Source organism: Megascapheus bottae, chromosome 3 (genome assembly GCF_031878675.1).
Source record: "Megascapheus bottae isolate mThoBot1 chromosome 3, mThoBot2.hap1, whole genome shotgun sequence".
Lineage (NCBI taxonomy): Eukaryota > Metazoa > Chordata > Mammalia > Rodentia > Geomyidae > Megascapheus > Megascapheus bottae.
Genome location: NC_143511.1, coordinates 2430520 through 2444562, shown reverse-complemented (window position 1 = coordinate 2444562; position 14043 = coordinate 2430520). Strand labels below are relative to the sequence as shown.

The 14043-nt window shown below is 40.0% G+C and overlaps 1 protein-coding gene across 1 annotated transcript in view; it reads right to left on the bottom strand.

Annotated features, from left to right (window-relative positions):
- Gkap1 (G kinase anchoring protein 1) overlaps positions 1-13974 on the bottom strand; it is a 50762-nt gene extending 36788 nt beyond the window's left edge. The window contains exons 1-4 of the mRNA XM_090329475.1: positions 13872-13974; positions 13367-13505; positions 6721-6971; positions 4521-4664 (exon numbers count right to left, since the gene is read on the bottom strand). Of these exons, the coding sequence (XP_090185601.1) occupies positions 4521-4664; positions 6721-6936 (360 nt within the window). The 5' untranslated portion in view covers positions 6937-6971; positions 13367-13505; positions 13872-13974. The remainder of the gene's footprint in view (positions 1-4520; positions 4665-6720; positions 6972-13366; positions 13506-13871) is intronic.
- Positions 13975-14043: the final 69 nt, after the last annotated feature.

The following is a 14043-nucleotide window of genomic DNA, read 5'->3' as shown; positions in this document are numbered from 1 at the left end:
GCCTGAGCACTGTGCTTGGGCTTTTCCTCAAGGCTAGCCCTCTACCATCTTGAGCCACAGCACCACCTCTGGCTTTTCTATGTATGTGGTACAGAGAAATTGATTCTGGGTCTTCATGCATGCTAGGCAAGCACTCTAATCACTAGGCAAAACTCTTGGCCCTTAATTTAGTGATTTTTCTTAACTTGGAAAGCAGAATGATTTTCCAAGAACTCTTATTATTTGTAGACAAATACAAAAAATGTATACAGTGGTTGTTCACACTAAAAACTACATTTAGTTCATATAAGCTGATGTATTCAAGTTTTATTTTGGGAGTAGTACTGAGTCTTGTGCTTTCTAGACAAGCACTCTACCACTTGACTAACACTACTAGTTTTTTTTGTTGTTTTTGTTTTTGTTTTTATGGGTCATGGGGCTTGAACTTGGCCTGGGCACTGTCCCTTAGCTCTTCAGCTCAAGGCTACCACTCTATCCTTGAGCCATAGTCCAACTTCCCATTTTCTTAAGGTTAACTGGAGATAAGGGTCTCAGGTCCTTTTGTGTCCAGGGTGGCTCTGAACCTTGATCCTCAGATCTCAGCCTCCTGTCTAGCTAGAATTACAGGTGTGAGTCACAGCGCCCAACTACCAGCTTTTTTTCTTTATATATTTTTTATTGTAATTAATAGAAGGGTTACACTATATTCATCAGATAGAAGTGCATTACTTCACAAACATTGATACTCTTTCTCATGTTTTGGTCCCCATTTACCTCCCCCCACCCCCTCCCCCTCATCTTGTTTTCCCCCCTTCCCTATCTGATTTCAAATAACCAAATAAACATATATACGATATGTCAAATAACAAGGTAAAATACTGTAACAATATGAGATAACCAAGGGACAGCAAAAGAGATGAGCGATAACATAGTATATTAAGGACAACAATCACTCATTATATGGCTTTTGTTTCTATATCCTTTCATTTAGCATCATACTATATGGCCTTATGTATCTATGTTTTGCTCTATTGTAAATCTCTGCTAGGAGAGTCCAAGATTACCAGCTCTTTTTTGAAAGTCTTTTTAGTATTGATTTTACTTGCCTAAATTTTTGTTGTATGTGTTACTGTATCTCTAAGTAATAAAAATAGGTTCAATGAATTGTGGAAGGGTTAAAATGGTAATGAAAAAGATTCAACTTATGAAAATAAATTCTAAACAGAAATTTAGTACAGTGAGTTTAGAATATAATTTTGTCTGCTATGAAGTGATGTCATATAAACAGGTAAAAAGGAATATTATAAATAGAAAATTAAGATAATGAATATTTGAAATCTTCATCTATTGAGTTATACATCCCCTTGCTACTAGCCACTTGCTATGAAATCTGATCAGACTAGTGGCTTGCAGATATCACTTTTATTGCTCAGTAACCTCTAGATTTTTTTTTTTAATGATACATTTATTCAACATTTTTCACTCCATTTCTTTTTTTTTTTTTTGCCAGTCCTGGGCTTGAGCACCACTTCCGGCTTTCTTTTTTCTATGTATGTGGTACCAAGGAATCGAACCCGGGTCTTCATGCATGCTAGGCAAGCACTTTAACCACTAGGCCAAACTCCCAGCCCCTAGATTTTTTTAAATAACAAGGATGATAGCCTTCAGCAAAAAGCAATAAATTCTGTTGCTAAAGAGTCAAAAACACTGGCTGACACCTGTAGTCTCAGTTACTCAGGACACATAGAATTGCCCTTTTGGGGCCAGGAGCATGGCCTAGTGGTAGAGTTCTCACCTAGCATACATGAAGCCTTGGGTTTGATTGCTCAGTACTGTGGTACTGTGGCTTAAGTGGTAGAGCACTAGCCTTGAGAAAGCCAGAGGACAGTGTCCCGGGCCTGAGCTCTAGCTCAAGCTCCATGATTGGCCAAAGAAACAAAGAGAGAGAAAGAGAAAAAGAGGGGGGAGGGAAAGGGAGAGAAATTGCTGTTGTGGGCCAAGTGGAGCATATATGTAGCAAGCACAAGGTTCAGAATTCCAACATCAATACTTCCCTCCATAAAAATGGTTAAAAATAAAGTGTTCATTTGAAGCTGCATTCCTTAATACTAGGGAAAGGAATTACAAGTCAAACTGTTGCTGAATGACTTTATTATATCAGTTGTGAAGTTAATGACAAGCATCATGCTTATAGAACTAGAACAAGCTATTAAGAGTTCTAACTACTGAACTGGAGAATACTGTGTGAGAGAAATACATGCTAGCAGAAACTTCACTTAAGAATATGACAAAATCAGGGCTGGGAGTTTGGCCTAGTGGTAGAGTGCTTGCCTAGCATGCATGAAGACCTGGGTTTGATTCCTCGGCACCACATACTTAGAAAAAGCTGGAAGTGGTGCTAAAGCTCAAATGGTAGAGCTCTAGCTTTGAGAAAAATCCAAGGACAGTGCTCAGGCCCTGAGCTTAAGCCCAGGACTGGCGAAAAAAAAAAAAAAGAATATGACAAAATCAGAGTTCAGGGATACCAGCCATAAGAGAAAAAGCCAAGCAAAAACTTGAGGCTGAAGTTCAAGCCCTAGTACTGGCACCAAAACAAATAAATATATAAATAAATAAAGACAGATAAAGAAGAAGAGAAGGAGGGTAAGAAGTGTTCAGCAAAAAAAGAAGTACACTAGAATAAATACTAATGTATAATGAACTGAAAGGTGAAACATATACAGACATTTATTTAGTCAACAGCTACTGATGAATAATATCTTAATTTTGATTTAATATTAAATTAGTAAAAAGTGATGAATATAATAAAATCAAAGCCATGGCCTATGTATCATTTTTAAAGTTTTACTGAAATATTTTGGGGTGGAATGGTACTGGAGTTTGAACTCAAGATGTTGCACCTGTTCCAGTTGTTTACTCAACTGATGCTCAATCTCTTAATCCACATTTATAGCCTTGCTTTTTGCTAGTTAACTGGAGACAAAGTCCCAAGAATTTTTCTGCCCAAGTTGACTTCAAATTTTGATTCTCTACATTTCAGCATCCTGGGTAGCTAGGAGCCACTGAAGCTCAGCTACATCTCATTATATATCATATATCAAATGAAACCCACTCATTCAACTGTAAAACAGACTTCTGACATATATATATATGTACACACATACATGCAAAGGTGAGAAAGGAATATATTTTCCACTATTTTTTCACACTATTTTTCCACAATGAAACATGACAAAAAATTTATTTAATAAAAAGTCAGTATTATGGGACTTGAACTCTGGGCCTGGACGCTGTCCCCAAGCTCTTCAGCTCAAAACTAACACTCTACCCCTTGAGCCACAGTGCCACTTCCAGTTTTATGGTGGTTAACTGGAGATAAGAGTCTCATGGACTTCTGTGCTCCTGCTGGGCTGGCTTTGAGCTGTGATCCTCAGAGCTCAGGCTCTGAGTAGCTAGGATTACAGGCATGAGCCACAGGTACCTGGCCTTTTTTTTTTTTTTTTTTTTTTTTTTTTTTTTGTCAGTTGTAGGACTTAGAACTCAGGGCCTAGTTGCTGTCCCCTAAGCCTCTTTGTGCTTAAGGCTAGTCCTCTACCACTTGAGCCACAGCACTACTTCTGGGTTTTGAGTGGTTAACAGGATGTAAGAGTTTTATGGGGACTTTTCTGCCTAGGCTGGCTTCCAATCACACTCCTCTGGATCTCAGCCTCCTGAGTAGCTAGGATTATAGGCATGAGCCACCAATGCCTGGCTAAATGAAAAATGAGTATTTCTTGAGGGATATCAGCCATGACAGAAAAAGCCAAGCAAAAACTTGAGGCTGAAGTTCAAGCCCCAGCACTGGCACCAAAAGAATAAAGACAGATGAAGAAGGAAAGAAGGAAGGGAAGAAGAGAGAGAGAAGGGGTAGAGAGGGAGGAGAGGGGAAGAAAATAAAAAAGAAAAGAAAGAATCTCTTCAAGGTCTTTTCCTCCTATTGCAATGCTAAAAATAGAAACCCACTCCTTGAACATCCTGGCAGGTGCTCTAACCACTGAGACTATATCCCCAGTCCAAATTCTTCCCTTCTGAAGCAAAATTATCACTACATATTTTTAATAAAAGGCCTCTAGCCCTGTAAATACGATGTTTTAAGACACTTTGGAATATTTATCCATATTCCCCTCCTATCATATTACTCGTTCATTTGTAAAAAAGCAATAGAACAAAACAAAATATAGGAATAGCATTGTAGTTTAGGAGTGTGTGCTTAGCATACTAGACATCTGAATAAAATTCTTAGTGTGCGAGTGTGCGTGTGCGCATGTGCACACACACACACACACACAAGCCACTTATAACTTAGAGTTGCCAAAACTAATGTAAATAATCAGTATACAACCTGCTTTTCTAGATTAAAAAATCATACTGAATTGAATTAATACAATACAAACTACTCCTCAGAACAGTGGTGACATGAATTCAAATGCTCTACCCACCATATCTCAACAGTTCAACTCACTGAGAAACAAAGCAGAGCAACTTTATTTACTTAGCTGTACCTGTTCATCTCTTTGTCTCCACTCTTGCCAATTTTCTTCCCGTGACTCCTTCTGTCCTGGGTTTGATGATGAGAGCTCATGTTGAGCATTACAAATGGCATGAGAGGATTTTTGGGGAATTTTCTTAAAAGCAAGATTCCTGAGCTATAAAACATATTTAAAAATCCAGTTAATCAACAAAGGCATACTAAATCCACTAGCACAAAGATGTTCATTGCAGCACTATTTACCATAGCAAAGATATGGAACCAACCCAGATATCCCTCAGTTGATCAGTGGATCAACAAGATGTGGTATTTATACACAATGGAATTCTATGCTGCTGTCAGAAAGAATGACATCACTCATTTGTAAGGAAATAGAAAGACTTAGAAAAAATCCTATTAAGTGAAGTAAGCCAGACTCAAAGGAACATAGGCCCAATAGTCTCCCTCATTTGTCATAATCTCTGCTCTCCTAACAGAGATTTACAATAGAACAAAATCTAGAGACATTAGGCCAAATAGTATGACACTAAATGTTAAGGAGTTCCAGGATAAGGAAACAAAAGCCCTATATAATGAGTGACTATTATCCTTAATGTACTGTTATCACTCATCTTTTTTGCTATCCCTTGGTTATCTCATATTGTTACACTTTTTCTCCTTGTTATCTGATATATTTTATATGTGCTTAATTGGTTATTTGAAATTGGATTGGGAAGGAGGGAATCAAGATAAGCGGGAGGAGGGGGGGGAATGAGACCATGTCATGAGAAAGGGGTATCAATGTATGTGACAATGTACCTTCTATCTGGTGAATATAATGTAATCCTTCTATTAATCACAATAAAATTATTTTTAAAAAATCCAGTTAATCAATGTAATGATTTTTAAAAAATGGTATTTTAAAAAATATTCATTTTGCTGATTTACATACCTAAAATAAAGTTAGGCTTGAAGTTTGTGTGTATGTGTGTGTGTGTGTAGGGGTGCGGAGGTCATGGGGCTTAAACTCGACCTCGGCACTGTCCCTGAGCTCTTTAGCTCAAAGCTATAGCTCTACCCCTGGGCCTGGACATTGTCCCAGAGCTCTTCAGCTCAAGGCTACTGCCCTACACTTGAGCCACAGCCCCACTTTCAGTTTTCTAGAGATTAAATGGAGATAAGAGTCTCAGGTCCTTTTGTGTTCAGGCTGGCTTTGAACCTTGATCCTCAGATCTCAGCCTGAGTAGCTAGGATTACAGGCATGAGCAACCCAGCTGAAGCTTTTCGTTATTTTTATTTTATTAACTTTGAGAACAGAATCTTATAGTATTTCTCAGGCTGGTCTTGAACACCTGGGCTCAAATCTAACTTCCACTTTGGTCTTCTGAGTAGCTGGAACTAGAGGTGTTCATCATTGTGCCCAACTTGTTTTAAACTCTTTTTTTCATTCTCCTTTCCTCCTTTTCCCATTGTCCTTTCCTGTCTCCTTCTTTGCTTTTCCCTCTTCTTCCTTTCCTCCATCCTTTCACCTTCCCACTCTTCTCCCTTATCTCCTTACCTTTTTCTTTATATATATATATTATTGTAATAGAAGGGTTACATATTTGCCAGATAGAAGGTGCATTAATTCACATACATTGATACCCTTCCACATGTCTTGGTCCCCATTTCCCTCCCCCCACCCCCCCTCTTGGTCTTCCCTCCTTCCCTGTCCAATTTCAAGTAACCAAATACAAATTCTCCTTACCTTTTTTATTTTATTCTTTTGATTTTAGAGAGTTTTTCTATGTAGCCTAGGCTAACCTGAAACTCACAATCTTCCTGCCTCAGCTTCTAACTGCTGGGATTACATGGTATGTATCACTATTACCAGACTATTTTAAACTTTTTAGAATGAAGACACAAGTTTCTACAGTATGCAAAGTAAGACATTTTCAAAAATGTTCTCTACTATATTTCATTTTACACAAATTTCATTCCTCGGTACCACATACTCTTTTACGAAAAAGCCAGAAGTGGTGCTGTGGTTCAAGTGGTAGAGCATTAGGCCTTGAGAAAGCTCAAGGACAGTGTCCAGGCCCTGAGTTCAAGCCCCAGGATTGGCAAAATAAATAAAAATAAATAAAATTTATATCTATTCATTTAAGTAATACTTACTGAGTACCTATGGACCAGGTACAATGTTCCTGTCATGATACTTACAGTAAAGCAGACAACATAATTATAATTGCTACCTCATTTGCTTCACTCTGTTGCTGTTCCTTCTTTTTTCTTCTTTTCTCTCTCTTTTTCTCATTTGTAGTTGATTTGTTTCCCAGAGTTTGCGACTTTCCAGTATTACGACCTTTGCCTTTTCCAGGCTCAGAATCAGAACCACTGCCACTGTCTACTTGTAACAGGGCAAAACGAGAGGCAGTTGTGAGAACAGAGCTAATGACTGCTGAGGCCATGGTGGAGTATTCTTTCAAAATACTTCTATTAAGTCCTGTAGGAGGAAGACAAGGGAACATATGAGTAGACATACTTAGCACATATACCTCCAAGAACTACTCTCTCTATATCATATATATTGTGTAGATAGATAGAACTCAGGGCCTCCTGCTGACCACTTGCATAGCCTTTGTTTTTGTTTAAAAATTTTTATTTCTTTTCTTCAAATGATTGTACAAGGGGTTATAATTTAACATTTATGTATGTAGTACATCTTGACCTGCACCCCTTCTGTCAACCTCCCCATTTAATCTGTTTTTTCCTTCATTAATTTTTCAGACAGGGTTCCATGCCTTGGACCAAAATCCTCCTGTCCCAAGAATTTGGGATTACAGGCTTCCACCAATACATCTGACATCAGATATGCAGTATTTGGATTCAAAGTTCTATTGGCAGTATCATACTTTATAATAACAATATAAAATTATTCAAAAGAAAAGTGATATTGCCAGGCACAGTGGCTCATTCCTGTAATCCTAGCTACGCAGGAGGCTGAGATCTGAGGATCAAGGCTCAAAGCCAGCCTGGGCTTGAAAGCCAGTGAGTCTCTTATCTCCAGTTAACCACCAGAAAACTACAAGTGGCACTGTGGCTCAAGTGGGAGAGCACTAGCTTTGCGTTGAAGAGCTCAGGTAAGTGCCCAGGCACACAGTTCAAGCCCCACAACCAACAACAACAACAACAACAAAAAAAAAAGGTGGGGGGGCCGGGAGTTTGGCCTAGAGGTAGAGTGCTTGTCTAGCATGCACAAAGGCCCGGGTTCGATTCCTTGGTACCATACACAGAAAAAAAGCCGGAAGTGGTGCTGTGGCTCAAGTGGTAGAGCTCTAGCCTTGAGAAAATCCAAGGACAGTGCTCAAGCCCTGAGCTCAAGCCCAGGACTGGCAAAAAAAAAAAAAAAAAAAAGAAGAAGAAGAAAAAAAGAAAAGCGAAACTGATTTTCACAGTGAACTACCCCAAGACTACTACCAATATATTTGTCTGTATATGATTTTCTTCTTTAAATATTTCTATATTATACACACATTTATGGGAAACACCCTAAATCAATATGGAGAAATGCCATTTTTCATTGCATACAAGACCTTTAGTTCAACATATTTATCCCTTAACTTTCAGGAAAAATTTTAAAAGTAGAGATAAGCATTCTTACATTCAAAATGCTTAAGTTTAATTTGACAAACCGTGAATTAAAACAATTGACAGCAAAATAAGAGTTTAAATTTCCTCAACAAAAATTCTTCAAAATCACTTTCTATATTAGGTTTCAGTTCACTAATCCATATGCCAAGTACAATTCCAAGCATATACCAGTGGTAATATTATCCTGACTTTTGGATAACTTATTCCTTTGCTAATCTTCTACAGCTGTTCAACTACTGCTACTACTGCTAGATTTAATTTTAACTATTGGGGCTATAAATTACAAGTGGTAGCACCATTATTGTTCACAAATACTCTTTGTTCCTCCCTGAGGAAGTATGTATCACTCTCAGTTATGCAGGCATGACCACATGACATACAACTTTAAAAAGCTTTGAGATTAAACAGTTCATTATGTTTGCCTTTCTCTGCTTCTATGATTGTGAAAGAACATGCTGAGATGGGGGGTCTCCATCAGGCCTATCTGAGAGAAGTTTGAAACTACAATGAACATACTAACCTATGTAGTTTGAGCAAGAAAGAAATGTTGCTGGGATTTGTCAAGGTTGTTACTGAAATATAATTTGGCTTTATTGTGACATATTTTATATAAATTTCTTTTCCATTGTGGGAAACTTGTTTTCCAGATTATGGATTTTCCATTTACATTGTCATGAATATGTCATTAAATGTCAATTCTAAAACATCTCTCTAAAGGTCACAAATTTTTTTTTTCAGTTGTATAAGGCAGAACTTCCTTCTCTCCATTTTTTTTTTTTTTTTTTTTTGCCAGTGTGGCCTATTGGTAGAGTGTCTGCCTAGCATGCACAAAGCCCTGAGTTCAATTCTTTGGTACCACAGAAAAAGCTGTAAGTAGTGCAGTGGCTCAAGTGGTAGAGCAATTGCCTTGAGAAAGCCCAAGGACAGTGCCCCAGGCTGTGAGTTAAAGCCCCAGGTCTGCCCCCCCCCAAGAAAAAAGTGAAATCCTATCTAAAATAACCTAAAGCAAAAAGAATTAGAAATGTACCTCAAGTGGTAAGCAAGAGTGACCACAAATAACAACAAATAATTTAAAAAATACTCTGTAAGGACCTTTTTAAAAACTTTCAGATGATTTTTAAAAATTCATAAAAGCCTATAATTACAAATATGCAGACAACTGATTACATATATATAGCTTTTACTATTTGATTGTATTTTATATTAGTAACTACCGTTGTAAAAGGTATTGATTTCTGTATACTTGCTAGTGCAATGATGTTAGAAGTTTAATGAAATCAGACCTTTCAGATTTCTATGAACTCCAGGAAAACCAACTGAAATTTTGTGAACTCATTACTAGTTTACTAGTTCCTATTTTACAATGCCCTTTACCTTTCACTAAGGACTTCCATTCACTCCTGAAAACCCTGCTCCTTTGTTAGTCGTTTCTATGAATCATTGTTTGAAATGAACTTAATTATCCCCATTCTGTAAAAAAAATATTTCTACACTTTGTATTTATTTCTATTTTTGAATGGGCTCTATTAACATTATCTCTTTATTGTTGTGGCTGGCCTCTAGGATTCTAATTTTATGATAATGAACAGGGCTTCTTCTTTCAAAATACTCCAGGACTCGACACATAAAGATAAATTTATCAAAGTTAGTGATGATTTTGACATATTGATATTTTCCAAGTACACAGTTAGTTATCTATGCACGGAATATGTATTCTAGGAAGAAAAAACCAAAATGTGAAATGTACCACAGCTCAATCTCTATAACCATATTATCAATGTAGATTTATAATAATTATTACCAGTTCAAAGTTGTTTTATCCTAAGTACCAATTGTCAATATAGCTACTTTTTTTAGATAACAAATTTATGTATACATTATAAAATTTAGGGTAAAGGGGACTAGCACATGCTGATAATCCCAACTACCTGGGAGGCAGAGGCAGAAGATGGAGAGATCTGGGCTAGTCCAGGAAAAATTACAGAAACCTCTCAAATTCAAAACAAACATGAAATTGGTTGAAGGAGTAGCTCACGAAATATAACACTTGTTAAGCAAACAAGACCCTATAATCAATCCCTAGTGCCACAAAAAAAAAGAAAAAAGACAAAAGAAAAATCGATTGACTTAAAAGATAAGAGTGCGGGCCGGGAGTTTGGCCTAGTGGTAGAGTGCTTGCCTAGCATGCACGAAGACCCGGGTTTGATTCTTTGGTACCACATACTTAGGAAAAGCCAGAAGTGGTGCTGAGGCTCAAGTGGTAGATTTCTTGCCTTGAGAAAAACCCAAGGACAGTCCTCTAGCCCTGAGCTTAAGCTCAGGACTGGTTAAAAAAAAAAAAAAAAGAAGAATGGCCTAATTGCATGCAGGAGGACTTCTACTTGCTTGGTTCTCCTGGTCTCTATCAAAGACCACAACCATTATGGCTTACTCCCCCTAGATGACCTCACTGGTCATCTGGTCAGGATAAATCTCAGTTAAAGGGACTACAAAATATGTATTAGTCTGAAAAAAAGCAGCACAATGTAAATGCCAATTAGTGAAGTACTGGATCTCACTACAAAGCCTAGAATAGCCTTAAGGTTTTTTTTAAACATTTTATTAACATTGATTTTTACATCGTATTTCAAATGTCATGTTTAACAAACAACTATTCAAGAAGGGATTCTCTATATACAATCACTGGCACATATATTTTAGAACATAATTAAAATTAAGCTGAGGGTTTGTATGTCATAGATACATATCAATCTATATAATACAACATTATTTCTATAGAGTATGTATCCCATCATAGATTTTTATGTCTATGTAGTTATGTTTCTATCTCCAAGACCATGTCCATAACCTTGGGTACCAAATATTGAGTCATCGCTCTTGTACTGTTTGGATCTAATATCCACATATTAAAGACACCATGCACCTTTTGTTCCTTTGGTCCTGACTTGTCTCACTCAAGATGATTCTCTCTAGATTCACCCACTTCCCTGAGAATGCCAGGGAAGTGTCTGTTTAGCCTTGAGTTTTTTATGTAGTTCAGGATGGCCTCAAACTAAAAATCCTCCTGCCTCAGCATCTAGAGTAATGGGATTTCATGGCTTTTCTGAAGTGGAATCTGACTTGTTGATCAATTGAACAGTTGGGGTCATATACAGACTCAGTTGTGGACCTCTTGCATTGTATATGCAAAGCCTCTGGTTCAATTCCCCTGCAGTACAAAAAAAATGTGAACTAAAATTAATCAGGCATAAAATAATATGTCACTCATTGCCACAGATTTAACATTTGTTGAACAAAAATTATTTTCTGTTCTACTCCTCAAATAACACAATTCATCAGTATCTTTCTTAAAATTTAAGTTTCTAGGGCCGAGGGAGTGGCCTAGTGGTAGAATGCTCGCCTAGTATGCATGAAGTCCTGGGTTCCATTCTTCAGTACCACACACTCAGAAAATGCCAAAGTGGTGCTGTGGCTCAAGTGGCAGGGCACTAGTTTGAGCAAAAAGTGACCAAGGACAGTGCCTAGGCCCTGAGTTCAAGAACTCAGGACTGGCAAAAAAAAAAAAAAATTAAGGTTCCAGCGAGACACTCTTGGCTCTTAATCCTAGTCACTGGAGAGGATTGTGGTTTGAAGCCAGTCTAGGCAGTAAAGCCTGTGAGATTCTTATCTCTAACAACCAAAAACCTGGAAGTGGAGCTGCAGCTCAAGTAGTAGAGTATTAGCCTTGAGCAACAGTTCAGGGACAATGCCCAAGCACTGGGTCCAAGCCCAAGGAACTTGTGCGTGCACACCCAAAACACAAACCAAAACACACACCCCAAAACAAAACACATACAGACACACAAACACCAAAAAACAGCTAAGGATCACAACTTGCAGTGCAAACTATATACTAAAGCTTTACTTGCAATATACACACTGAAAACAATGTAAACTTAATGGGATGCCCAATCTCCATTTTTCCCACATATTATTTCTCTTATCCTTAGCTCCTTATTTGTCTGGGTTGAAAAGATTAAACAGAAGGGCTGGGAGTTTGGCCTAAAGCTAGAGTGCTTGCTTTGTGCATGCACGAAGACCCAGGTTCAATTCACATACACAGAAAAAGCCGGGAAGTGGTGCTGTGGCTCAAGTGGTAGGGCACTAGCCTTGAGAAAAGCCCAAGGAAAGTGTTCAGGCCCTGGGTTCATGCCTCCTGACTGGCCAAAAAAAAAAAAAAGACTAAACAGAATTAACAAATAGGTACTAACAGAAGAGTAAAGGATTCTCTCATGAATAAAATATATTTTCAATTGTCATTTTACTCTGTAGTGCTAGAAGCTACTAGACTAGTATTATATAGGTAAGCAAGCTTTGATGCCAAGATTATCTCAAGACAAAGGCTTATAATCCTAGGTACTGAGGGGGCTTATATCGGAAGAATCAAGATTTGAAGTCAGTTTTAGCAAGAAAGGCTATCCAGGAGACTCTATCTCCAGTAACCAACGAAAAGTGTGGCAGAGGGCCAGCCATGAAAGACATTGAATTCAATCCCTTTAATGAGAAGTATCAACAATGTTTTCATTAAATACACTGGGCTACTTACCAATTTTAGTGGCAGAAAAAAAAATAGATTTCTATAACTTTCAAGCACAAAATTTGCCATCAGGTTTCTGAAATATGTGTATGTATACAAGTCAGAGTTATTAACATGATGATTCTGGTGCCACTCACAAGCCATTAGCTACATTATAAAACTGACCTTAATGAATGCTGTAGGGGAAGAAAAAAATTTAAAATAAAAGCCTCTGACTTCTCCGTATGAGTAGCCTGATACCAGTGGCTCATGCCTAGTTGCTAAGAAGGCTCAACTCTGAGGATCATAGTTCAGAAAGCCAGTCCGGGGAGAAAAGTTTCTGAAGACTCTTGTATCTCCAAAACGCGGGTAGTGGGGCTGTAGCTCAAGTGGGAGAGCATCAGCCTACAGCGAAAAGGCTAAGGGATCGCACCCAGGCCCTTAATTCAAGTCCTGGTACACACACACACTCATATAAATATGTTTATCTGAAACACAGGTATCTACGAACTAGATGCTTACACAAACTCGGATGCCTACTGAAAGCCTTAGCCCCTGAGGAGGCCATCCCGACCAATATTTTAAAACACCCTACAGGCTAGGGAGATCTGCAAGGAAAGAAGGCAGCGCCGTGCCGTCCCGCGGCAGGCGGGAGGCGGAGGGGGTCCCACGGGACAAGTCCTGGCGCCTACCTCATTTAGGAACACACGCCAAATCTCACCCTCCAGGCTGCTGCCCAGGCTCTGCCCAAACTTCTCCGCAAAGTAGCCGGAGAAAACGGCCCGGGGACCGCGGCGCCTCACTCCGCGGGCGGAGAAGCGCCCTCGCCACCTGCAAAGGCAGCAAGCAACGCGTCAGAAATCCCGGGCGCTCCAGAAATTTCCAAGCGCCCGGCGGCGGCGGAGGCGGCGCTGGCACCTGTCACCCGGCGGCCACAGGGCCCCCCGCGGGGTCCCGGGAGGCGCCCGGGCCTGAGGTCGGGCGCAGGTTCCTCCCCTCCGCCCCGCCGCTCCCAGAGGCCGCGGCCCTTTCTGAGGAGCCGCTCGGGCCGGACGAGGCCCGTCCCCTCAGGCCGAGGGGCCGCCATCCGAGGCCCGGGTGGGGGGCGGTGGGGAGCACGACGGAGTGGCCGCGGCCGGGCTGAGGGCCCCGCGAGAGCCTAAGCCCCCGGGTGGTGGGCCCGCCTCCGCGACTCACCGGGCCTCCCGGCCGCGGGCTCGGCTCTCCTCAGAGCTCCGACTCCCCCGCCGCCGCCGCCGCTGCCGCCGGGCGCTGCACTGGGCGTTGGGACGGGTCTGGGTCAAGGGTCGGGGATGGGGGCGGGGCGGGGCGGGCTCGCGCGGGCCGGGGGCGCGCGGCGGGTCGCGGG